The sequence below is a fragment of the Felis catus genome, chromosome B3 (genome assembly GCF_018350175.1).
Source record: "Felis catus isolate Fca126 chromosome B3, F.catus_Fca126_mat1.0, whole genome shotgun sequence".
Classification (NCBI taxonomy): domain Eukaryota; kingdom Metazoa; phylum Chordata; class Mammalia; order Carnivora; family Felidae; genus Felis; species Felis catus.
In genome coordinates, this window is record NC_058373.1 from 50701059 (window position 1) to 50728260 (window position 27202).

At 35.9% G+C, this 27202-nt stretch overlaps 1 protein-coding gene and 1 long non-coding RNA gene across 8 annotated transcripts in view; one reads left to right on the forward strand and one right to left on the reverse strand.

Moving 5' to 3' along the window:
* WDR72 (WD repeat domain 72) overlaps positions 1 to 27202 on the forward strand; it is a 230900-nt gene that overhangs the window by 133657 nt on the left and 70041 nt on the right. For all 7 annotated transcript variants that reach the window (XM_023255333.2, XM_023255335.2, XM_023255334.2 and 4 more), the window contains 4 exons: positions 3559 to 4385; positions 7021 to 7112; positions 11281 to 11360; positions 17059 to 17257. In XM_023255333.2, the coding sequence (XP_023111101.2) occupies positions 3559 to 4385; positions 7021 to 7112; positions 11281 to 11360; positions 17059 to 17257 (1198 nt within the window). The remainder of the gene's footprint in view (positions 1 to 3558; positions 4386 to 7020; positions 7113 to 11280; positions 11361 to 17058; positions 17258 to 27202) is intronic.
* The window catches only part of LOC123385932, a 148611-nt gene continuing 125789 nt past the window's right edge, over positions 4381 to 27202 (reverse strand). Inside the window, exons 4-5 of the long non-coding RNA XR_006599218.1 lie at positions 12693 to 12796; positions 4381 to 10096 (exon numbers count right to left, since the gene is read on the reverse strand). This is a non-coding gene — a long non-coding RNA (uncharacterized LOC123385932). The remainder of the gene's footprint in view (positions 10097 to 12692; positions 12797 to 27202) is intronic.

Consider the following 27202-nt stretch of genomic DNA (forward strand, 5'->3'; position numbering starts at 1 on the left):
ATACCCCCTATATTGACAAAAATAAGATCCTGTATTAATGATGATGTGGCATATGGAAACTCATCATACAATGGTACTGAGATTCACAGATTGGTACAAATCACTTGGAAGAAGAATTTGGGATAATCTCCTAGTTAAAGAAGTGCATGTCTTATGAATTATCACTGTCACTCTAGAAATTTTTGCAAATGTGAACCAGAAGTCTTTACCAGAAGAATATTCACACTGTAGCTTTTTTTTTTCTTTTTGCAGTAGTAAATCTTGCAAATAATTTAAATGGCCACTTAAAAACAATAGATACATAAACTGTATTATCATATAGCCTAATATTTTATAGCAGCAAAAATGAAAGAACTACAGCTATAATCATCGAATCCTAGAAATATAAATTTCAGCATAATAAAGCAAATTGGAAAAAATGTTAATATTTATATCAAAATTCAAAAAACCAAAAAAAAATAGTCAGTTGGACTATTTAAGGTTAAGACATTAAATGAAACCAAAGAGGGACGCCTGGGGGGCTCAGCTGGTTAAGTGTCCAACTTCAGCTCAGGTTATGATCTCAAGGTCCAGGAGTTCAAGCCCCGCATCTAGCTCTGTGCTGACAGCTCAGAGCCTGGAGCCTGCTTCAGATTCTGTGCCTTCCTCTCTCTCCACCTCTCCCCTCTCTCAAAAATAAATAGACATTAAATAAATGAATGAATGAATGAATGAATGAATGAATAAATAAATAAAACCAAAGAAATCATAAACATGAAATTCAAGATATTGGTTACCTCTGAAAGTAGTCAAGGGTATAGAATCAGGTCTGGTTCTATTTTTTAGTTGGATGGGGGCACTTTGTTAACATTCCTTTAATATTTCATAAGCATTATTTACTATCAACGTATAAACTATAGAAAAAATAACATAGGACAAAAATGTAGCACAATGAATTACCTCAAAGCAGACACCTACATAATCACTACATAAATCACTACGTAGATTAAGTAATAAAATATTCAGCACTGTAGAAACTATGTCCTTCTTATCCTCAAAAAGTAACTACTATCCTTATAGATTTAATATCTGTGCATACATCCTTAAACCCTAGGGTGTTTTGCCTCTATTTTTTTTGTTTGTTTATTGAGAGAGTGGGGGAGGGGCAATGGACAGAGGGGCAAAAGAAAGAATCTTAAGCAAGTTCCATGCCCAGCAAGGAGCCCAACTTGGGGCTTCATCTCATGACCAGTCTCCAGATCATGATCTGCACCTAAATCAAAAGTAGGTTGCTTAAATGACTGAGCCACCCAGGTGCCCCTGCCCCTGTTTTCTTCAAACTTAACATGAATAAAGTCATACGGTTAATTATTTTGTGTCTGGCTTCTTTGGTCAACATTATGCTGGTAGAATCACACATTCTCCACGTTGTTGAATGTCTATAGTTTTGTCATTTTCACTGTTGCTTATTTTTTCATTGCCTGGATACATCACAATGTCTCTATTCATTCCATTCTCGGTGGGCATTTAGGTTGCTTCTAGTCTGGGGCAATTATGAATAATGATGCTATATAGTTATGCCCATGTTTCTTCATATACAACATTGATGTTAGGTCCTAAAAGAACTAAATTAATGGCTTACATGTTATTTTGTATGTACTAAACATTACATAATAATAAATAATGTAAGAAGCCTTCTTTGCCAAATTAGTAGGTAATGACTGCTATTACTATTTTAGTTTCACATTTTGGTTACTACTGGTAGTAAACGTTTTATTTTTTTTTCTTTTCCTACTTTAATTTGGATGTTATTTTGGTGAATTGCTATTGATGTTACTTGCTCGTTTTTCAAACTGTATGGTACTATATTTTGATTTGCAAAAATCGTTTATTAATAATTATACTAAACTTTGTACTTATTAATGGAAATACATTTATTTTTTTTAATTTGTCCCATTTTTTTTCACCTTTAAATTGTTTTAATGGTTGGTTTTTTAAGCTTTCGTTTTTATGGTCATAAATTAAAGATATCACTGCAAAAAATTGCAAAAAACCCCTAAGGTATAAAAACCCTTTTAATTCTCTCTTTCCAATTAACTATTGTTAATTTTGGTGCATGCCTTTTATGATTGTATATAAAACATATATTTTATATATATAGCGTGTGTGTGACTACATATTATATATATTTATGTTGACTATATATTAACTGTACATAATGTATACATACATTTATTTATATATTATATAAAATATATAAATATGTTTTAAATATATGTGTATATATACATATACTTATGTATATTTATATCAATATATACAATTATATATTCACACACACGTAGTTTTACAAAAGGAGGATTATTTTTTCTGCTTAACAGAGCACACAGCACATTTTTTCCTCAATAAATAAAGTTTTACATCATCATTTTAAAATATTTTAATGTTGAGGCACTTGGGTGGCTCAGTCAGTTAAGCATCCAACTCTTGATTTCAGGTCATGATCTCACAGTAGTGAGACAGAGCCCCACTTTGGGCTCCCTGCTCAGTGCAGAGCCTACTTGATACTCTCTCTCTCTCTCTCTCTCTCTCTCTCTCTCTCTCTCTCTCTCCCCCTCTCCCCATTTGTTTTCTCTCTCTCTGTCTCTCTCTCTGTCTCTCTAAAATAAAAATTTTTAAACATTTAAAATATTTTAATGGTATTCCATTGCATACATATGTTAATCATTCATTCAACACATACTGACTGAGTCCCTTAGTAACTGTATAGTAGCATCATTTTATAGGCCTTGGGGGCAAAACAATGCACAGAATTCCTGCAAAGGTGGAGTCTGAATGCTACTGGGGAAAATATACAGTAAACAAATAATATTTTATGTTATACAAGGTAACCAGAGGTACTAGGAAGAAAAAAAGCAAGGAAGAGGATGGAGACTAATGGGTGTGAGGGGAGAGGGCACTCAAGGAAGGCCTCTTAATGAACAGAAACATAACTGAAGTATGAGAGCCCACCATGCCAATATTTTGGGCAAAATCATTTTAGGCAGAGAAATAATAAATGCAAGTTTGTTAGGCAAAGCTTACAAAAAAATAGTTATATGATATTGGTTAACATTTAGGTTACTTCCAAATATTTAAAATTTTAAACAAATTTGGTGAGAAAATTCTTGTCAAGACTTCCTAAATTCTTGCAGATGTTCTATTTTTCTCCTTAATTTTCAAACCCACTTTTTCCCTGTTGTATATTCATGGCTATGCTGATATGAAAACATGAAATCATATATTAGAGGACATAAATCTGATGCCATCTTACTCCATAGGCCTAATTCACATTTTTTAAGAGGAAAAATAAAAGTCTTAGGAAGAAAAAATAACTTTTTATGAAATATTAGAATACAGAATGTTCAATTTAGAGGGGAATGTTTAGAGCTAAGACAAAAAAAATTGAAATGACTTGCCTTTAGTTGTACTGCTACTTAATACTTTCTTTTTATGCCATTTTAATATGATAGACACTTTAATAAAATCACTTAAAAATAAGAACTTTGACACACATATATTTTTTTAAATCTCCTTTAGGTTGCTGACGTCAAGCCTTTCTCAGGACCTTTTAATGTCTTGCCTGTGAAGACAAGATGGAGTGACATTGGCTTTCATATCCTTCTATTTGATCTGGAAAACCTTGTTGAACTTTTGCTGCCAACTCCAGTCTGTGACGTTGACCCTTCCAATTCATTCTATGGTAGTGAGATCCTGAGAAGAGCCAAAAGCACAGTTGAGAAGAAAACACTGACTCTGAAAAGAAATAAAACTGCCTCTGGTTCTCTCTCAGCAGAGGCACAAGCCAAGCCTGTCAGTGAGAACCCAGCCCAGGGAGAGAATACTGCCAAATCCTTAGGAGATAATGAAGGCATTAAAAGGCAGAAGAAAATAAAGAACTCCAAAAAGATGCACCCCAAGCCATCAAGAAAAGTGGAAGCCAACATCACGATAGACACAGCTAAATTGTTCCTCTCTTGCTTTTTGCCGTGGGGAGTAGATAAAGAATTTGATAATCTGTGCATTAAGCACCTAGATATTTTAAAGCTTCAGGGTTCTGTTTCTTTAGGACTTGCCTCAAATGAAGATCACTTCTCATTGATGCTGCCGGGTTGGGATTTATGCAATGCCGAAATGAAAAAAGACTATTCAAAAGTAAATTTATTTTCCAAAAAAGTTTTGGACTTGTCAAATAAATACACGTCCACTCTTCCAAACCAAGTTGGGATGCCAAGAGGACTGGAAAATAATTGTGATTCTTCGCAAGAGTCAAACACCCTAAACACTATAGTTTATTTATTGAACAGACTATTTTCAGTTAATAAGTTAGTTAACACACCTTTAGAGTTGGCATGTGGAATTGACAGGTAAGACATGCATAAAGATTTTGACTATTGTTATTTGGGACATTAAAAATTATCATTATTTGCTGTATTCATTCATCTCTCTAACCTCCCGCCCTCCTTTCCATCCTCCTTTCTTTTAGTCTCCTAAGTGAAGACTAAATATGCAGCAACTCCTTTAGCTTAAAACACATTTAAGAAAAATCTTGCTATTAATTCATTGAGATTAGAGGATAATCTGGGCAATAAATCTATATATTTTAAAATTTATTCATTCAACAAATATATATTGCTTTCATAATATGTGCCAGGAAAATCATAGTGTTGGATGATGAATGAAATAATAGATAGGTAGATAGAAAGGTGGATGATAGATAGATTGATTCATACACACGTTGAAATCCATTTTACTTGCTGTGAATTAAATATGAACAAAGAACATTTAAGTAAATGCCAATAATAATGTATTTCATATATCATCAGAAAAAGTTTTAAAATTTCATACCTGAAATCCCACCATTTAATTTATACTTTGGTGTATTAAACTAGAGGAAGCTATCAGTAATTCATTTACAAAAAGTACAGTTTAGTAAAAATAGCTATTGTTTTTTGCATGTTTAATATCTATTAGTCACCATGTAAGCACTTACATGATTTCATTTAATATGCAAAGCTGGCATATAGGTATTATTAATTTGCTCCTTGTAAAGATGAGGGCATTGAGTCTTGAGAATTTATCTTCAAGACAAATTCACCTCCTTAGAGGCTGATTCAAAGCAGAGCTCCATTCTAATTCCAGAGCCGCATTAATTACTAAACTTAACTCTGTGTGTTTACCTTCTTCCACTGCTAAAATTAGTATAGCTTTTCATTGTATGATGTTAGAGGATTGAATTCAGGTGCTTACTGAATATATCCTTAGCACTAGCCTACAGAGGAAGTATAAATAAATGTCTCATTTGGATAGGAACTAATTCAAATGATAAAAATAATACACATGAAATAAATAGAAACACTGAAGTAGGGCAAAGAAATGAAGAAAAATATTTGTAGTGTAGATAAGTATTTTGGTGGCCAGAGTAAAGAGAATAATTAGTGTGAGATGAAACCAACAGAAAGCCTTCACAGAAGAGACATTGTCTGAAGTGCCTACTACATGGTGGTAAATGGTCCTTGACATTTCTGTTATGTGATAGGAGCTCAGTTCAACATGTATCTGTGCCAGGCACTATATAATAGGCACAGTTTCTGCCCTCAGTAGACCTAGCAAGTTGGGTAACAAGTCTATGTGGATTACATAGGATTCAGTGTTATGCTTCCTTCCATTATAATGATTCTATACTATAGCATTTCCCATTTTCTGTTCTGTGGCCTTAAGAGGGAGGAAACAGATTGGTAAATTTCTGTGATTTGCATACTTAATTTTCCTCTTTTCTTTTTTTCTGTTTATAAATATAAAATATAAATATGTTATATATACACACACATTTAAATTTCAAATAGGCTTCTTTTATTTTCCCTTCTAGTACTAAGAAAATTACAAAGCACTTAAATATGGTTAACAAAAATCCCGTCAGCCTGAAGCCAGAAAACCTGGGAATAAATCCTGGTTTTGTTGTTTAACTAGCCATGTCGCTTTGGACAAGTCACTTAGCCCCTCTGGGCCTGGCTTTCCTCACGTAGGATATGAAGTGGATGGGATAGGTGACTACTAAGATTTCTTCAAATTCTTAAAAAACTAGGCTACTAACAAATTATATTTGCCTAATCATGACCCCACTAAGTTGATGAGTTACTGTTTGCTGGAAGTTTTCATTCTGAGTTTGCTCCTGGTAAGAAGTACAGAATGTAGAGGATGTGTCTGGTGTCCTAAAGGGAGATTAAGGGCTTTCAGCATGCTTTCCACTAAATGGCCTTAAAATTGTTGTCATACATTAGTTCATTCTTTACAAAATTCTTCATTAAGAAAAAAAATCATTGAGTAGAGGTGTCAGGATTAGAGACTGCCTCCGTAAAATAGTCACTTCAACTTTGATCTGCTGTCAGGGACTGTATGTCATTTTTTAGGAAATCAAAATAACGTGTATTGGATTTGTCACACCAAATCCTTCCAACAGATTTGGCCGTTTCGCTAACATTTCACTGTGGTTGTAAAGGTTGAGAAAATCCTGGTGTACTTAACAACTGGGTACATGACGTAAATGCATTTTAAGGAAAGAGCCATCTGCCTATGAGAGTATTCCTGAAGAGTATCTCAAAGTTCCTATGATTAAATCACTGGCACTAGTGTAAAGCCTGCCTCCATCAGGTCCTTACTGTACCTGGGGAGAACTCTTTGGCAGATATCAACATTTTAGGATTGAAAAATTCATTGCATTAGCCACAAATAACAGGACTTAACATAGTGGGACTCCTACAAAAGTGAGTCACAAGGTAATTCTGGTATAAACTAAGATTCACAATTCAACTGGGATTAAGGTTCTGGATAGGAACAAAGTGGGGAAATAAAGATTTACCAAAGACATTAATGTGGACAACATTGCTAAAAATAATCTGTGTTCAGTTCCTGAATTTTTTGAAGTGGTCGTGCACTCTTCAATTGATTTCTAAAAATACTTTTCATACATCTTTAATAATATCCTTTGTTTTTCCCCCACAGGTCTTTCAAAATGGAATCTGTGCACAACAAGGCAAGAATTCCCGGGAATGAGATTTCGAATATTTCAAGCTTCTATGGTTACTTACGAAATGGTAAGGGAGTTGCAGATATAGCCTCATTTTTTTTCTTCTATGAAATAAAATAACTTGCCTATCCATAACTGGACAGCACTTGACCATTTAGAAGGAGCATTATGTGTATTTATTGTTTGATTTAGTCTTCATTTCACATGGCTATACTTTTGTATTCTGCCTGTGTTTTAAATATACATGCTTTTTTATTAAAATAAATAACATTATAAGACATGCAGTGTGATGAATTTCATCAAATGACCTTTGAAATGCCTGAAAATCTGAAACTTTTCAGCAAAAGAAATATTTGGTTATTAAATTAAGGTCACATGTGATTTATGGGAAAGATTATTACATCAGTATCTTTATTAGCAAATAAGTGATTATTATATTAGAGAATTTTATAGCTTTTTCAGAAGGTTATAGTGGTCTTCGAATTCTTCTGAGAAATAGTCTTAGTGCTTATATTTTCTTTTGATGTCAAATCGCTAATTTATCCTCAAAATCTGCTTTTCTAAATTAAAAAAAAATTTTAATGTTTATTTTCGAGAGACAAGGGTGGGATAGGGGCATAGAGAGGGAGACACGGAATCAGAAGCAGAATCTAGGCTCTGAGCTGTCAGCACAGAGCCCAACATGGAGCTTGAACCCACAGACTGTGAGATCATGACCTAAACTGAAGTCGAACATTTAACCTACTGAGCCCCCCACGTGCCCCATCTAAATTTTTGACATCTCAGTAAATGGCAAATCTGCCTGTCTAGTTGTTCAGGTCAAAACCTTTGGTGTCGTTTTGACTTTCCCCTTTTTCTCATACCCCACATTCCAATCTTTTAATAATAAACATGTTGGTTCTACCTTCAGAATATATTCCAGATTCTATTTCTCTCTACCCGCATGACCACCCCTGAGCCTTCATCCCCTCCTGCCTGGACTACAGTAACAGAAGCCTCCTAACCACCCTTGTGCTCCTATTCCTGCTTCACACACTGTTCACAATCAAGCAGCAAAAACGACCTATCAGAAACTAAGTCAGAACCTCATGCTTTTGTTCAACACATTTCAGTGGCTTCTGTTTCACTCTGAATAAAAGCCAGTCTCTAGGACAGCAGACAAGGCCCAATATAACCTGGCTGTTCTGCCTCTGTCATTGCACACAGGCCCTTACCTGACTTCATCTCTTTGGGGTTCCCCTTGCTGAGCGTGCTCCAGCTACACTGGACTTTTTACTCTTATCCAAACATAGGGCCTTTGCACTGGCTATTTCCACTCCCTAGAATGTTCTTTTCTCAGATTCCAGAGGTCAACCTGCTGCCCCCCACCTCCACCTTACATCCTTCCTTCTTGCTCAAATGCCATCTCATCGACGAAGGTGCCCTCCTTTTTCCCCAGCACACTCTACCCCATTCCCTTTTTTACTGTTTTCCAAAATTCTTTTCATTTTCTGATGTAATATATATATATTTTTTTTTCACTTGCCATCTACGTCCTGCTACTAAAATGAAAGCTCCATGGGGGTTATTATTTATTTATGACAGTTTTTTTCACTGCTGTGTCTCCAGTTCCCAGAGCAATGCCTTCAAGGAATTAAATACCTTTGGATTCATGGGTGAATAGTAAATAGAACAATGGTTTTGAAAATAGATGGCTGAAGTTTAAGATCTAGTTCTGCCACTTACTACTTATGCAATTTGGGGCATTTCTTTTACTCCCTTAAAAGTTTATTTACTACATTTGCAAAATGGGAATGAGATTCTGGACTTGACATGCACTATGCCTCCAAAGTTGTACAGTATATGATCAGTACATTAAGATGCCCTGAACAATGGTACATAGGGGCCCTCTCAAGTCTATTGAAAAGAATATTTTGAATATTTTAAAGTGAGAGTTTATTAATAGCTTCCCATTTTTGAGTAACTAGTATATTCAAAGAATTATGCTAATGATTTTACACGTATTATCTCAATATATAAACAATCTCACACAGTAGGAGGGACTATCTCTGTTTTACCCTCAGGAAAATTGGGGCTCAGGGAAGTTAGATGACTCACTCAGAGGCAAACAGCTGTTAAGCAGAGAGGCCAGGACTCTGACCCCAACGACTTGCTCTTTCCATTATGTCAGTATACTTCTCAGTTATGATTACAACCAGTGTCCCCTTCAAATGGTCCCAGTCTGGATTGCCTGCCTTCTCCTTAAACTGTAGCCCTTAACAGGACATATATCCTCATTTTAATTTTTTATGACATTAATAAAGGGATTAGAATTCAAGGCATAATATGAGTGGTTTCTGCAGAGACCAAGAGAATTGCTAACCAGAGCCATGGAGGCTCCAGGTGCCCCAGCCAAAGCCAAGAGCAACTAGTGTCATTGTTGAATAATCTCCCTCGTGTTTAGAGGTCGTATTTATAGCATTTAAGATTCACCTAGGTCCTAAGGAAACATGGTTTTGTGTTTTAATAACTGGAATATGGGAGGTGAAGGGAAAGGAGGGATTCATTTTATGCTATTAATTCAATAAAGTCAAAGCCTGGAGAATAAAATAATACTTTGAGGTGCTCATTCTAAAGGGTTGACAGGAACCAATACCCACTTCTGTCAGCAAAAATGGTGACTCAGTAATATTGGTAAGCCTGGGGTGTTTTCTTTTTATCTTTCCCCCTGATGTTGCAATTAATTCTTTAGCTTACTGACATTGGCAAGAAAAGTTGGCTCTCATTTCTACCTCATATTAAAATTTTAACATCACATTAAAGTGCACTGTGAAGTACCCCATGATGCCAGTAAGTAGTTACAGTTGAGACCAATACTTAGCTTTGATGGTAGAGTCACAAGGTCAACAGAATAAGGGGGGGGTGGGGAAGGAGAGAGATCAAAAGAAAATTTTCTCTTACCTGCTGTGCTCCTGAAGAAATGGAGAATATGACTTCAAAATCATAGTGTTCTATCATACTTACGTGTTTTATGCGCCGATCTTGGTCATTTAAAATTCACATCATATGTTCCTTCAGGGAAAAATAATGATAATGAGTCAGAAGTTTCTTATATATTTTTTTAATATTCTCAGTTGACTGAAGATAGAAATATGTTCAATATTTTCTATCACATTTTCCTTGACCACTAATATGATATATAAAATATATATAAAATGCAAAATATTTATAAATTAGATATTTGTACATACACAGACACATATATTAATATGTAAAATGGTGATTCTATGAAAACCATACTGGAATAATACTAACTTAAACAGTTAATACCAGAATTTCAAACACATATTAATACATTAATTTAAATAGACAATTACAGTAATTTTCCCTCCAATGCAAGCCGTCATCATTTTTCCTTATCTCACTCCTAGGATCTGGCACCTAGATAATATACTTTAGCCATCAGAAAGCCTTAATTGATCAATTTTTCATTTGGATGATAATATGTACATTTTCAATTAATGAAAAGGCACTTATTAAGTGCTCTTTTGCGTAGGGGGCTGCTGGACACTCTACAGATCAATTTAAATAAACCAAGCTCTAGCTCACTCTTAAAATTTCACACTGAACATTAAGGCAAATAGATAGAAAGGACATTCAAAAGGGCAAACTTAAAAGAAACAATACATAACAAAATGAGTCAAATTAAAACATAAGTGCTATGTCTATTGATCAGAGTAGTATAACTGGGTAAGGACAAATCAAAGGAAGTCTTTTATACGATTTCTGTGTGATAGATACTGATTCATAGCAAGGTAGTATTTCAGGACCTATTTGCATGAGAAAGGAATTGTAAAAATTTGGCAATCTGTTTTGGGTGGGAGTATTAGTCATTGCATTCTGCTGGCAAAAACTACAAAGATGGGTTTAAGGTATAAAGATGAATTTGATTTGATATGAATATGCATTAGTATAATCATTAGAAATACATATAAATTAATAAATGGTTCTTGACTCTGGTTATACATGAAAATCATCTGAGGTACTTTTACAAAGTACCAATGCTTGCCCTTCCCTCCCCCCTGGGACCTAACATCAGAAATCAGAATCTCTGAAAGATGGAGCCTGGACATTGGTGTTTGTGGAAAAAAAATGCTTCCCAGGTTATTCTAACATGCAGCCAGGATTGAAGATCATTGGGTAGCATCCATTTTTTAATACTCTCAAGCTATAAAATGTATTCTATGTATTTCTAGGTAAAAGTGAATCCCATATACCTGAAGCTGACATTTCACTTTTGAAGCTAATTTCCTGTTGGAGAGACCAGTCTGTGCAGGTATGATATAGTGCACGTTCCTGAAGTTATTAGAAGAGTTCCTTGCTATTCCTTTCTATCCAATGAGTGGTTCATTCATACTCCTCTTAACCTGAGAGTACCAGTAAATGGGTACTGCTCTCCTCACAAAATATTTCCTCCCAGGCATTTCATTTAACAGGACTAACACAGAGACTAATAATTGAGGGGAAAAGTGGAAAAAGACATATGCAAGGATGCACCAGGTTAGGATGTATGAATAGAGGGGCCTGAGGAGGGGATGTTCCTGTTGTTACAGGTAACTTATTGCCTATTGAAGTGTCATATTGTGGCAGAATTGTCTATTATTTGATTTCAAACTGTGCCATGACAAAAAAGTCCCTCAGCTTGAGAATTTGGTGTGTGTACTTAGGAATCATTTTTCTATCTTGAGAGTACCTCATCTGTAAGCTGCTTTAGAGAGCTGGTTTCCTCATGGCCCAATTTAAGCCCTTCCATCTCTTATAAGGCTTTGGGGGATCCTAAGAGCTTACCAAGTGGCTTTGTACATTGTACAATAAATCTAATCTGAGCATTGATTAGATGAATATTTATTGGAACTTTATTCTTCATGAGTTTAAGAAATGTCAAATTTGCAAAACAAGCATAGCAATAATTCCAATTACAAGTGTTTATTCTTAGTTATAGGAAAACAAGTAAGTTACTCAGAACACACTGTGGAGTTGACACCACAAAACCAAATAAACACAGTTGGAATGGCTATTGAAACTTCTTACTGTGGCCTACAGGTAATGATTTGCCACTAACCTAACCTCTTTGCTCATCATTCCCCGATGCTCTAAGTAGCCACATTGACCATTTTATTTTAAAAATACAGAAAGCTCGGGGCGCCTGGGTGGCTCAGTCGGTTAAGCGTCCGACTTCAGCTCAGGTCATGATCTCACAGTGCGTGAGTTCAAGCCCCGCGTCGGGCTCTGTGCTGACAGCTCGGAGGCTGGAGCCTGCTTCGGATTCTGTGTCTCCCTCTCTCTCTGCTCCTCCCCTGCTCACGCGCACTCTCTCTCTCTCTCTCCAAAATAAGACTAAAAAAAAAAAAAAAAAAAAAAATACAGAAAGCTCATTCCCACCTCAAGACTGTTCTCTTGGGCAGGAATTCTCATTTTTTCATTCATTATTCAGGTCTTTGCTCAAAAGCCAACTGCTCAGAGAAGTCCTGCCTGATTACCCACCTAATGTCACCATACCCTCCCCACCCATGCTTCCCTCCAGTCACCATCACATTACCCAGTTTTACTTTCTTTGTTGCAATTGCTTTTAATGGAAATCATACCCTTTGCTTTTTTGCTTGCTTACCTTCTGTCTTCTTGCTCTTCTAGAAACTTGCTGAGAGCAGGGACTTGGTGTGTCCCACTCACCCCTCCTTCACCAATACCCAGAAAAGCAGTAGTCACAGCAGCCTGTCAATAATAGTTAACGAATGAATGGATAGCTATTCAAAAAGCCTCTGTGACAATCAAATAAACATTAGTACATGTTGACTTTACCAGCATATTAGTAACCACACTAAGAGTCTCTGTTAAAGATAAGATTTCCACTCCTACCCCCAGCCTAACAATTCCTCAACAAGGGGAAAAAAACCTTAAGGAAAAGAATTCAACAGAAAATTTATCCTGAATTTCTCTAACTAAAGATATTTTGCAATAGCTCATTTGACCTTCAAGTAAATTTTAATAGGGTTTGGACAAGTTTGGACTAATGGACCTTTAAAGTTCTATGATTCTATGACCTTGTGTAAAAGTTTGGCAGTGCGACAAATGTTACTAGAACATTTATTACTCACTCTATAGGAAGTCTAAGCTTCAAAGCTCTCCTCTTGACTCTGCCACTAACCTGATAAATAACCCGGGGATATAGGTTTAATTGTTGATTATTTATTTTATGCTTGAGATTCTCTTTCTCTCTCTCTCTCTATTTCCCCCTGCCCCTTTATCCCACTCATGTTCTTTCTCTCTCCCAAATAAAATAATTAAATTTAAAAATTTTGTTAAAAAAGAAATAAATCCTGGAAAAGCAACAGTTAGGTTTTAGAGTTGCTAATTTGCTGATACTTCTCTAAATTCTCTGAACTTTATAATCTAACACCAGTGGGGAAATCATGACATCCAGGCCTCTGGGGAGTATTGCTTTTCCAGGAGCTGCTGCAAACACATGAAAAATCAGTGTCTACCTGAGTGTTGAGAAAATGGTTTTCTACTGGAAAATCTGGACATTGGAACCATAAGCAGGACACAGGTGCTCTTACGAGTCTTCATGATGCTCTGCTATTTTACAGAACTTCACTGAGTCAAAGTTTTAGTAGAAAACCATTAAATTTTTTACCTTGCCTATGGCGTAGTAGTATTTCTAGAAATAAGTATGTGGCCCAGATTTGTGGTTGTCTCTTTCCAGCCAGTGGATTTGTAAACCTTCTCTTAAATCTCTGTACATAAAGGTGTAATACTTTGCATAGCTGTCTTTTCAGAGAAAATTATTTATATGCATTTAGAAGACAGCTTTATAGTCATAGTGCTTTCAATTCTCTCATTACTTAAATCAAAAAGTTACATAAAATGTTGTTTAAAAATTTTATATTTTGTTGGAGTAAATTCTGTGTTTACTATTTATAAAATGTATCTACTATATTTATATACTAGAGGGATTTAAGTATTGATAGTCAGAAATTATCATTAAAGCCTACTTTCCACACTTTCTACTTTTGAATACAGAATCTATTTCAATTCCATTGGCATTTATTTAGTACCCACTGTATACCAGATATACACCAGATACACACAGATATACCAGATATACACCAGATACACACAGATATCACCACTGTGATAACATTATTACATGCTTATAAGATGTACCATCTGTCTGTGGATTGGAGGCATGCTGAGCATTGATTTCACACTGAGCACAAAGTGTGTGTTTGAGTTTGTTTCTAATTGGGTGTACACCATTCAGTATTCACTTTTAAGTTTTATGGTTCTGAGTATCCTACTGATTATGGTTTAACATGTTTTATTCGATTATTTATGCTTCCTCTTATTATTCAATGATACTCATACTCTTTACTCTTGCAATATGCATTGGTAGTGACAAATATGTCAAAAAGCCCCCAAATTAAATAGTTAAAAAATATGGTCATGATATATAAATCTATATAAAGTAATTAGGAACATTCAGTGAAATTGCATACATCCCTGTATATTTTTAGGAAAGAATATTGACCCAAGTTGTGATAGGATATTATATCCAGTGTATAGGACATTCTAACTGCAATTGTAAGTGCTCCTCAGAGATGGTAATCCCAGTGTGAGAAGGGAGACATGATCCCATGGGAGCATGTGGCCAAACTGCCCATTCTGAAGGATAGACCACAATCCAGATCTATTCCAGGATATCCTTCAGTATCCTCCTGATTTATAGGTGGAGACAGAAGCAAATTCCATACAGGTTTCAGTGATTGAAAGCTCTCATCATAGCCTCACCCACCATCACAGTCTTTGTTTTATAAGTGAGCACATGAAGTCCCAGAGTGGTACATGACTTGGCAAAAGTTGCCTTTGTGATAATTGTCATAGTTGGATCAGAAACTCGGGCTTTCTCATTTCTGATTCAGAGCTCTTTCTGCCACATCTTGGAGGCAGTGCTGTCAAATAAAATGTGTGACAGAGTTAAAACGAAATAAATTCAGTGATGTAAAACGGTTCATCAATAATTGTCTGTCCCATCATATGACATACCTAATAAGCATGGTTCTCTTAATATAATATGGAATAATATGTTAGTAAATATCATATCTAATAGTTCATATATATCTCATCACACGGTAGATATTAATAGCCATGGCTCACCAGTATTGTGATATACAGAACTGCATGCTGAAACCATGGTGTGCAATGGCTATCACCATGTTGAGTATCTCATGACATGATGTGCATGAGCAAGCATCATGTCACAGGCTATACTGTGACAGGAGTTACTGCAGTATTAGTAGCCTTGATAGGCAATAGTAAAATCACATCTGTCATTAGCCTTTTTTTCCACAACCGGACCAAGCATTTGAGTATGAGCATTTGAGGAGACAAGAACAGGGGGGGATGGTCAGGGATCAGGAAGCTGCCCTGAGACTTTTGTGTAGCTCCCTATATGTAAAAGTCAAGTGCCTTTATCCTGCCCTGGCAGTTCGGTGAACATCTGCCATCAGCATAAGTTCTCTGAGTGTCCCTGGAGCCTGGAGATAGCACATGCTACCACAGCACTTACAAGAGACTGAACAAATATTTAGATGAATGCCTTTTCTGCTTTTGGTGTCGGCATCTCCAGATCAGTAGGCTCAGTTGGTGCTGTCCCAAAGCCCTAGCTCTAGGCATCCTGTGGGTAGACTGGGGATAATGCAGAGGGGATAGTGGCAATGGTGGATGAGTAATCTTGACAGAGGTCAGGCTTTTGAGGGGAAGAGGAGCAGGCATTGGGGTGTGGCTGTAGGAAAGGTTTAACTGTCAGTCAGAGGAAGATAATGGGGAAGTGTCCCAGGGTCACCTAGGTCAGCGATGTCCTTCCTATTCTCTCACTGACTCAGCTCTTGGCTTTCCTTGAGTTCTAGCTAACTGCTGGACCTTGTCTCCTATCTTGCCAGGAAGAGGCCAAGGTACATTGTCTGGCTTTTTACTGAGGAGTGAGAGTATAGAACCTTGGGAGGACATATACTACAAAGGATACAGAATTAGGGGTCAGAAGACCTGTCCACCATATCTTTGTGGAACTTGGGATGTCATGTCTCAGGGTTTTCATTGAAAAAAATGAAGACATTGGATTAGATGCCCTGTGACAAGCATTCCCCTCCTGGTTCACCCAATCAAAGATCCTTCGCTGGACATGTACAATAACTGGAAGGCAAGCTTTGCAGTATTTTTAAACTGTGCAAAACCATGTGCACATATACACAGTTTAGTGAGATTTATTCTTAAAATCTTGCCTTTAGCTTTCTGTATTAAACCTAGTTAAAGTGTTTTTAGCTAAACAGTGCTTTAGAGCTAGACATTATTTGAGGAGCTAAACTTGTCTTTAAGAGCAGTATAATACATTCACATTAATTTTCTTTGCCTTCTGGTGGAAATGAAAATACCTTAGGAGAAAGAACAAAGAACTGCTTCCAACTTTTCCTTTCAGAATCTCTTTCTTTTCCCATTAAAAATCTGTGCAATTTATTTTTTTCACAATGTGTAAAAAATTTATTTTTATTTTTTTATATTAAATGTAATTTATTGTCAAATTGGTTTCCATACAACACCCATTGCTCATCCCAACAGGTGCCCTCCTCAATGCCCATCACCCACTTTCCCCTTTCCCCCACCCCCATCAGCCCTCAGTTTGTTCTCAATATTTAAGAGTCTCTTATGGTTTGCCTCCCTCCCTCTCTATAACTGTATCCCCCCCCTTCCCCTCCCCCATGGTCTTCTGTTAAGTTTCTCAGGATCCAGAATCTCTTATGTTTGCTGAAGGGTGACCGTTTGGGTTCCAGTGCTTAGTATCTGCATTTCAATGGTTTCAGAGGCTAATTGTAGTGGAATGGAGCATTACAATTTATGTGAAACCTATTTAAGTCAGTTTTATATAAGACCCCAAGCATTTGTAATAATATTAAAAAATATATTTTAAAAAATCTTCATAGGTAACTGAAGCAATACAAGCTGTTCTCTTGGCAGAAGTTCAACAGCACATGAAGACCTTGAGTAAGAGAGCAGGCAACAGTCAACCAGTGTCCATGACAGAGGATGTTCACTGTGAGATGAGACAGATTCTGCAGGAGACGGAATGGACCCGGGAGGAGGTAGAGTTACACTGTACTACAGACACCTTGCCTCTGCAAAGTAAGTGCAAAATTTATGGACATGCACTTTCATCAGAACTTTTCTACTACTTAGAGCGCATTGAGAATATGAGTTCACAATATATCATTTCTGCAAAGACCGAGCCAAGTGCCCTGCTTCTGACCTATTCTGCTATCAATTTCTTCTTATAATTCTCAGGTTTCTAAAAAATTTCTAAATTCTGTTATAATCAATAAATACTTCCCAGAACAAAAATTTATATTGTTTATTAAAATGTTTTTAAATGAAGTAATTAAAAATGAAAACAGGATTAACACTATTGGCTTAATGGGATATACATTTTAAGAATACCTTGATAGTAATGGATCCTAAATTTGTTTTCATTTGATACCTTGATAATAGCCATGTGCCTGGTTTCTTTTCCTTTTCTAAAAATAAGAAATGTAGTACAAATGAAATTAAACTCATTGATAGGTGGACCACTTGATTTTATAACAAATTTTGTCATTGTAACTTCATGATGATAATGTGTATGGTTCATGGATAGCAATTGAATCTCAATTTCTGCTGCAAAATGTTACCTGATTTTTCAGTCCATTCACTGTGGCTTAAAAAAATAAATAAAAAGCAATTTTTAAAAGTAAAAATATAATTTTCAAACTCAGTAAGCTTTTGCTTAACAAATTAATTTATGATCAAATATATATATTTTTTCAGGGAAAACACATTACAAATTTACTTGTTCCAGGTTATTAAAAATTATTAGGTATTTCTTTTAGCTTTCAAAAAGATATTTTCTTTTTATTCATTTGGCACTCAGAGAAATGGTACCATATTTAAAATGTTAAATCCTAGGACAGGTGTCATTCTTAAAAATATATTACATTTAGTTCTTATTATTTTTATAAGATTACTGATTGGATAGCATTATGTAGTGAGAGAGGATATGTAGCAGAGAGAGGCTTCTTCTGGAAGGCCAAATATCAAAATAGATAGAATATTTCCTAATGCCAAGACAGGCACTGAGGATGGTCAATTCAGTAAGCAATTTGATAAAGCTCAATGGCAATTTCAAGTCATTTGTTTGTCTGTTGTCCAGAAATTAGTTTTAATTATCTGATAAATTCACCCAGTTGCAGGAGCTCCTTTTTGATCATATCACATAATTGTAGTTGTATTACACCTTTCAAGCAAGAAGAGAAAAATTCCTTTCTAAATTAATTTTCAGTGAGTGCATGTGGGTTCTTGATTCATTCGGCAAGCACCCACAGGGTCATTAATACATTTCTTCCAACTCCCCAAAGACAGCTAGTATCATTCATCATGTGTTAACTGTCATTATGTGGCATTTATATGCTTTATCCCTAAGTTTGACTGTCTAACTTATCCTTTGGCCCATAGCCCTCTTTTCTTGTTGAGAAATTCATGGCAGGTTATCAAGGTCAAACTTTTGATAAGTTTTGCTGTCACATAGCTTATCCATTATTTGAAGTTTCACTAGATTGGGCCCTGTTCTGTCCCCAACTAATTCTTGGGTATTGGAAATATACGGTGGAATTTAGTCTTATTATGACTGAAGACATCTGGAATTTAAGTTAGATAATTAACTATCTTAATATCTAAGATATTATTGATCATTATTGAATGATCCTTTGCCAATGTTAAAAAAAAATTACAGTTAGTTTGTGATAATTGGTGGATGAAATTTGGAAGTTTTATTTAAAAGAAATAAGACTTTCCCAAATGCTGAGCATGTAACTTCTTGGGAAATAGGGTCTGTTGGAAAATACTAACCATAATTGAAATTAATGGAAACATATAACATGCATTGAAGAGGAACATTTCCAAGCAATATTATGTTGGGTATTAACATCCCTTTCTTTCTCTCTTTTTGGAACAAAACAAAACAAAACAAAACAAAACACCTATGTTTTAAAATATTCAGAGGAACTTAGTCACATTACAAGAAAAGTTTTGGACCTTTATTATGTGGTATATAATATATTACTTGTTGGAATTTTAAAAATAGGTAAGGAAAAAGCTATTTTATTTATTTCAGATATTCTAATTCAAAGGTTAAGGAAATGATGTAGGAACTACTCACCAGGTGTGATTATTCCTCGAATTTTATAGGCAGATTTACTTTGACCCAGTGTCACCACACCTATCACCAAATATTCTTATGATAAATGATTTATGTTGTTTTATTTTCAGGTCCTTGCTCATTTGTCCTCTGTGAGCTCCCATCCACCTGCCCACCCCACCCCACCCCAATTTCTTTTATTCTTTCTTGGTTTCTTGATTTCTTAATGCATCTTATTTGTAAATCATTTGGAAATTAACAGATGAAGCCCTTCTTATGAACAGATATTCATAAACTTCTTTTATGCCAAAGTGGGGTATATTGGGTTTATTAGCATTATAGCAATATGGCAATAATATATTATAAGGAAAAAATAGCAACGATTATTGTTTTATTAATACACTCCAACACTATGCTAAGTACTTTATGAATGTTAACTCACTTTTTCCTTTAATTCTCACCTAATTCACATGAACCCTGTCTCCCTTTCCAACATTTGAGTCATTTATGTAAACAGTTTTACATTTTTTTAAGTGTCCATGTTCAGGGAAATGAAGTTTCTGAGTAGCTCTGAAAAGAAACTACTCACTGAAAAAGAGAGATTCCCATGGTGCTACCTAAGCTTATCTTGAAAAATTACCTCTGTATGTTTTATGACATATTAATTATGTATCTTTCGCAGATACATTAAAATAAATAGTATTTGTAAAAAAGTCTATCACTATGCCAGCTTTCTTGAATGCCACTGGTGGTGTGTATCTTGTACTTTGAGACATTGTTCATATTATGATCCCATTGTTCAAAACTGAATGAAGTGGGGCTTAAAAGAGTTTATGTGCCTTGGCTAGAATCACAAAATAAAAATGGGGAGGCAAACCCAGATATTCTCTTAAACACTGTGTTCTAATCCAGTCAACTGCATTTTCCATACTGGCAGCATGAAGGAAATTTGCTCTAAATCAGCATGATCTGAAAATTAAATAATTTATTGAATGGTTTTCTTAGATTTTTATTCTCCTCTCATAAATCATACTTTCTATTACCAAAGAAAATGCAGAGTGTTCAATCATTGCCATCTCAGCCCTCATAATAAAGAAAATCACCAGGTTTCTTGAACTATTTGAACATGAGATGCATCTACAAAGCAATGGAAATCAAGTGAAGTGAGAACTGAAGTATAATGTGTGTTTGAACTTTACAATTTTGTATCTTATTTATTTTCAGTGTTTTCACTTGTTATATTTCACAGCATGCATTTTACTTGAGATATTAATATTTGTGTATCAGTATTTTATGGGAGAGTGCTGGATTTTATCTGGGTTTACATTTTATAACAGTTACATTGCTCTCCTCCTTAATCTGTTTAATAGGAATTTGCAAAATTAACACTCACATTTGAAACTAAGATTCATTGCTTTAAAAACAGCAATGGTTTCTATTATTAAAATGCATTTGAAAGTTATTTCCTTTCATTGTTTTTAATGTTATCTGGATCAGTTGAAACAAGTGCTCTAAATTGTTCCATCAAATAAATTGGTTGAAATAGAAATGGAGGCTTTGTAGATAAAACTGCCACTTGGAAATTATTGGCTGAATTTAAATTCATGTTAAACTGTGTGGTTGTGAAAATGATGCATCAAATATGGGTATTGCAAATAATCTTTATTACATGCATCATTTTCAAAGACTTATCTACAAAATTAAATAATGAAAATGTGCTCTTTGTTTAAATAAAACCATGCATTTGTGGTAAATAAAGGTAAATAAATTCAACAGAAAAGTTTTCTAGTCCTGGTGGCCATCAGCAAAAGGACTGGATCAGGACAGGTTTCCTTCTGCCTTTTGAATTTCACAGAAGGAAATCTGTCTAGTGGTGGAAAGGCTTTGAAATAGAGTTGACTACCTCACAGGGAAACTTTCTTGACTTTCTTTATTTTATTTTATTAAATTTTTTTTAATATTTGTTTTTGAGACAAAGAGACAGAGCGTGAGTGGGGGAGGGGCAGAGAAAGAGGGAGACACAGGCTCCAGGCTCTAAGCTGTCAGCACAGAACCAGATGCCAGGCTTGACCCCACGAACCACAAGATCATGACCTGAGCCAAAGTCTGATGCTCAAACCAACTGAGCCACCCAGGCGCCTCTTGACTATCTTTATTAACAGCAAATGCAACTTCCACCCTCTGTGAACTCCCCAAGCTAAGTGAGAAGGCCAATGCATTCCTCTTTAAGGCTACAGAAGCCATTTAGGATAGGTCTGTGTGATGAGCATAAGCAAGAAGCAGAAATGTAATAGGAGATATATCATTGAAGGCCTTGAGTGTCATAGTAAGGTCTTAGGCTTTCTCTCTGAGAGAGATAGGAAACAATTTGAGCAAACAAAGGACACATATTTTAATGTTGTCTCCAGTTCAAGGACCAAGGAGAGAAGCAAGGAGACCAGTTGGCAGGCCATTATGATAACCTAGATGATGGCAGCTTGGAACAAATATGGTGGCTTGGATAAAGAAGTGATCAGATTATGAATGTATATTGAAGTATAACTTACAGTATTTGCTGATGGGTTAAATACAGATGAATAAGATCATGAAAGTCTATACTTATGTTTTTTTCAAACAAAAAATATTTGATATATGGGTTGACTTGGGTATCCTGACTTGACTCTTATGTCAGGCAGTGCAGTGTCACTCACAAGTGGTATTCCAGGTGTGCTGAAGGAAGAGTGGAAGACCTACTTTACAGAAGGCTGTCCCTACTGTGTTCAGTTTCAAGTGTCCCTGCCTAGATGACCCACAGATTTTATTTTCTAGTATTAACTAAACTAACCCTCAGAAAATGGACAAGAATTTCTTGCCAAGAAACCATGGACTGAAGATAATACTGGTAGTGCAAGCTTAAGCAAATAAGATGTAAGTGGCATTGCCAAGTTTATCTTAAGCTCTATCAGGAGGTGTGTGTGTGTGTGTGTGTGTGTGTGTGTGTGTGTGTGTGCTGTGTGTGTGTTAAAGACTTTTTGAAATTTATAGTTTTGTGTATTTCATATAATACACATAATGTTGATATACTAATAGCATGTATATTATTCATAAACAAGCATATGTATGCATATATAATAAAAAGCATATATATGCATATATAATTATTTAATATATTAAATAAATGCTTTAGAGATCCTCCTTGTTATTTTCTGCATGAAAGTACCCCAACCATAGCCCTTGGGTGGATTAAGCGAAGAAGGCAGATGTGATAAGCTTTTGCTTATTCAGGGTGGGTAACCTGATATTCCACATGGCACACTTTGCTGTCTCCAAAACTTTGAATAAAGCTTCCATGCATATCTCCTCTGTATCACTCCTCTATGCCTCTATGTACCGATCCAAGAGTAAGGGGTGCCACAGTGAATCAATTGAAAATCTCCAGTTGAAGACACAAACTAACATCAGGGTAGCCATGAAGTGTGTCCAAGGCCACAGGAGCCTGCAGGAGCACATCAGACAGGCCTCAAACCCAGTCTTTGAGGTTTTAAAGGCTTCTTAGAAAAAAAAAAAGATGCCTAATCCAAGACCTGAAAGATGAACATGATTTAACCAAGTCAAAAGTTGGAGTGGGAGATGGTAGCTGTTTGCTAAGAGTACTAGAGACACGTATGCCTTTTTCTTCCTCCCAAGAATCATCTGATTAATACATGTGTGAATGAGGAGCCTGGACATCAGAGAGAAACCCACAGGCCTTTAATTTCTGCTTTGGAAAATATCTGTGTCCTCTTTGAATCACACTGTGCCAATGCCTTCCTTTTCTAAGTCTCAGCCTTCCAGAATAAGGACAATAATAATGACATGACGAACAACTAACATTAATAGCTTACTGTGTTCTTAGTGCTTCACATACCTTAAATTATCTGATCCAGGCAACAGTTCTGTGGGGAGAGGTAGTATCATTATCCCCATTTTACTGATGAAAAAAATATATAAAGAAGTTAAATATCTTGCCCAAGTTCTCATTACCAGCAAATGACAGAACCAGGAGTCAAAACCAAGCAGTCTGGTTTCAAAATGTAGGCTCTTTGTCCCAATTAACCACAATTCTCCTTCACCGCCTCTAAACTTGGCAAGTATTTACCAAGTGCTTCCTGTAGGACAGTTATAGAGATAGGTATTACCTGGGTTGGGGCAGATATTTGGCAAAACAACATGGGAAGAATCTCATGAAGAAATTCATCAGAAAATATAAAACACCTAATTTCTACTAACCTTTGGGTATGGCACTCTAAGCTATTCCATTAAAGACATACTTAATGCTAAAGACTTTCATTTGGAATATAAATTTACATAAGTTTTAGTAGTTAAAAAACAGAAGGTTTTACATCTGGGAACTAAAAATGCCAACTGGTAAATGCTAGAAAAAAAAAATTAGCATATACAGGGACTCCTGGCTGACTCAGTCAGTAGAACATGCAACTCTTGATCTTGGGGTTGTAGTTCAAGCCCCACGTTGGGTGTAGCGATTACTTAAAAGTAAAATATTAAAAAAAAATTGGCATAAACATATAGTTGAAAGGGGTATGGGTTGGCAGTTAGGGGAGGAGGAGAAGAGGAAATATAAAATTTCATTTTTATAGATTAATTTGAATTATGTAATAGAAAATCTTACATAAATATCAAGGTATTCATATGTTAGATGAAGATGAATTTATTTGTGATAAGCGATTAAATTATTTAGTACCTAGAATACATTACATACCTTTCAAAAAACATGGCTGTCATTTGGGTTTAATATATGTCCTGTATTATTTTTAGCTTCCTGTAAAATTGATGGAGAAATTTCATCACTTCCCTTTTCCCCCATATAAATTCTTATGAACTTCTCCACTGTGTCTGCCCTCTCTGTATCATCTTAAAGATTGCATTGCCTTAGAAAGACTGATAGAGTTCACTGTTCTTTTTCCAAAAGTAGTTTCATCTTTCACAGAGATTGAGATTGATGATTTTCATCTTGGCATATGAACTAGAGTATTTCATCGTCTTTTTTCCTCACGAGCAATCAGAATGCCAACCTGGCCCGACTGCACAGAGACAGTAGCATCAAGGAATTGACTTAAATATTTCCTTGGTAACAGTTGTGCAGGCACCACTTTATTGATTATTGTCTGCATACCCATTTAAATTTATTGACAAAGAAAAAGTGATCTAGATTCTGTCGCTGAAATCGATGTGTTTTGTACTATTGTTCTCCGGAGCTCAGACTGGTCTCCCAACGCTGACCCCTCAAGGACAGAGGTCGGGTCTATTTATCTTTTTTCCTCCCATCCCCTTGGATGGTCCTTTACCTAGTAGCTGGTAATAAGTATTTATTGAGTGGATGGATAAATGGATGGGCCATGGAAAAGCTTGCACTAAAGATTCAGCCAACTCCTAATTAGTAAGAGAAAGAGGAAACAAGGAAAATCAGCTGACTGCATTTCTTTAGCAGCCAGATATACATAGTCTTGAATATTCACTGAAATTGTGTTTTCTAAGCATCATCATCCTAGGACCATATGTTATACACAGCAGGTTGCAAAAATTTAAAAATAGACACATGAATGGATCTAGTTTGTAACCATCCAGAAATCTTCTCTTTCCTTATGGCTTATTGTTTGGCTCGTCACTAGTCATTTTGTCATGATCTAATTTCAATCATCTGATATTTTTAGAGAGCCCCAAGCCTTGCCTAAAACTTGTCTTCTTATTCCTCATGCTGCTACACCTTCTCCATGAGAGTATTTAAGGAACTGCTGCATCAAACACTATTTCCTCAGTATTTGGATTCACAGGCTGGGTTCTGACTTATCTGCCTCTCTCTGGACTTGTGGCTCATTCGTGATCTCTTGTAGCCGGTAGCCCTTATGCTGCTAAGTAGGAATTCTATTTACAACCTGCTCAGCTGGGTCAGCCTCCTCCCCACTGATTTGATCCCTGAGCCTGGGACTTGGTGTGATATTAGTTCCTCCATCAAATCCAATCCCTTTAGCCAATATGGATGTGCATCCCTAGTTCTAGAAATTTCGGTACAACTAAACTCCTTGAGATAAAAAGCAGGGATTTATTCAGCTTTGTATTCTCAGCAGACAGCACAGTGTCTGGCACATGCCAAGACAATCTGGCTGAAGAATGGCGGCTGAAGAAAAAAAAAATTATCCATTCATCTCCACATGCCATTGGAATATCCCCTTCAATAAGAATGTCATTGTGACATTCTGGCAGGAGCTTTATTTTCCATTTTAACTCATCAGTGTATCTGTCCAATTTTTAGTCTTGGAACAATTTGAATTAATTTCACACAAAATCTCTCATTTAGTACTTATTATATCTAAAGTTCAATGGAAGGTACTGGAATTTTCAATTACATCACTTTTTACACTTCTTGTATATCCTTCTAAAATAGTGTATATCATCTGGCACTCTAATTGTTTGTTATTTGCTTTCTTTCCCACCTCTCTAAACTCCTTGAGGGCAAAAGTTGGAACTTATTAATCTTGTGCTCCTAGCTGCTAATGTACCACGTGGGGCATGATGGGTGCTCATTAAATGTTTGTTGCCTGAGTGAGCAGATGAATGATAAATGACAGTGGCAGACATGTATTAAAGAACTAGTCTATAAGGCAGAATGGAAGAAATGCTAAACAATATGTTAATGGTCTCTAGGTAGGAAGAGAATGGAAAAGATCATTATAGGGATGATTTTTTTCCTAAAGTGTTAATTCAGAGGCATTTCTTCAAATTTATCTATTCAGTTTAAGAGTAATTTATCTGTCTAGAGAGCCAACAGAAAAAATTAATGCTGACAGATGTTTGAAGGCAAACAAACAAACAAAAAAAACAAGGCAGAGTACTTCATTTTCAATAATAAGCTACAAGAAATGGAGACAGTTCAAAGAAGAGTTGTTACCTTTTTTAAAAAAATCTTTTACCCATTACAGGTGAACATGGGCCTTTTATATCTATTCTGGAACACCTGTCTGCCAGCCAGGCAGCCCTGCTTATCTGGGGGCAACATAAAAGCACTCCCTAGCGGAATATACATAAGAGCATGGTAATGGTGGACATTTTTCCAGCCTCCTGTGTTTCTTTTCATCTGAATGAGGTCGGTTTTGGAATCCTAGAAAAAGTTTAAGTATTATGGTTTTCAACTCTCTCAATCCTAGCACAGACTACATAGCCAATAGTTTGTGATGCCCCCTTATAAGCCTAAATGAAGTTCTTAAGTAATATGACCGCTCTACAGTTTAAAGGAAAAATCAAAAGAATAAGTAATTTATAATGAAATAATATGGATCTCAGTAGGTAAAAGTTTGGGCATGACCACACTAAAATATATAATAAAAATGCTGGCCTGGACACATCCCATTGCTGTTAATGAAGACTCCCACACACATGTGGTAGTGTTGTCAGTGACGTGGGTGTTCAAATGGATTTTATTGGCAAAGATATGGACAACAGCAGCAGAAAAATTTGGCCACTTCTTATACAGGGTTAAAGGCCTTCTTAAAAATTTGGGGGTATATTAAAACTTTGAAAGGTCTGTGTAAACTAGTTAGATTCTGGGCTCAGGAAATTATACACAGGGCTTTTACTTTCATAAATGTCCATTGGAATATGTGAAAAACATGTGAAATGTCAGGACAATTTTTCACTGTGATGGACTATCCTGAACACTGCAAGGCATCTGGCATCTCTAGTCCCTGACCACTAAATGCCAGTGTTTCCATAATCATTGGGGAAAACCGGTGTTCCTTGGCCCAGCAGTTTCCAAAGCCTTCCCCCAGGGGGGCAGTACCAACCCTGCTGAGAACTACTGACTTCAGGAAAGGGATTGATTCTTCTACATTCTGAGGCTTTCCTTGTTTCTGTCCCTCCCCTCTTTT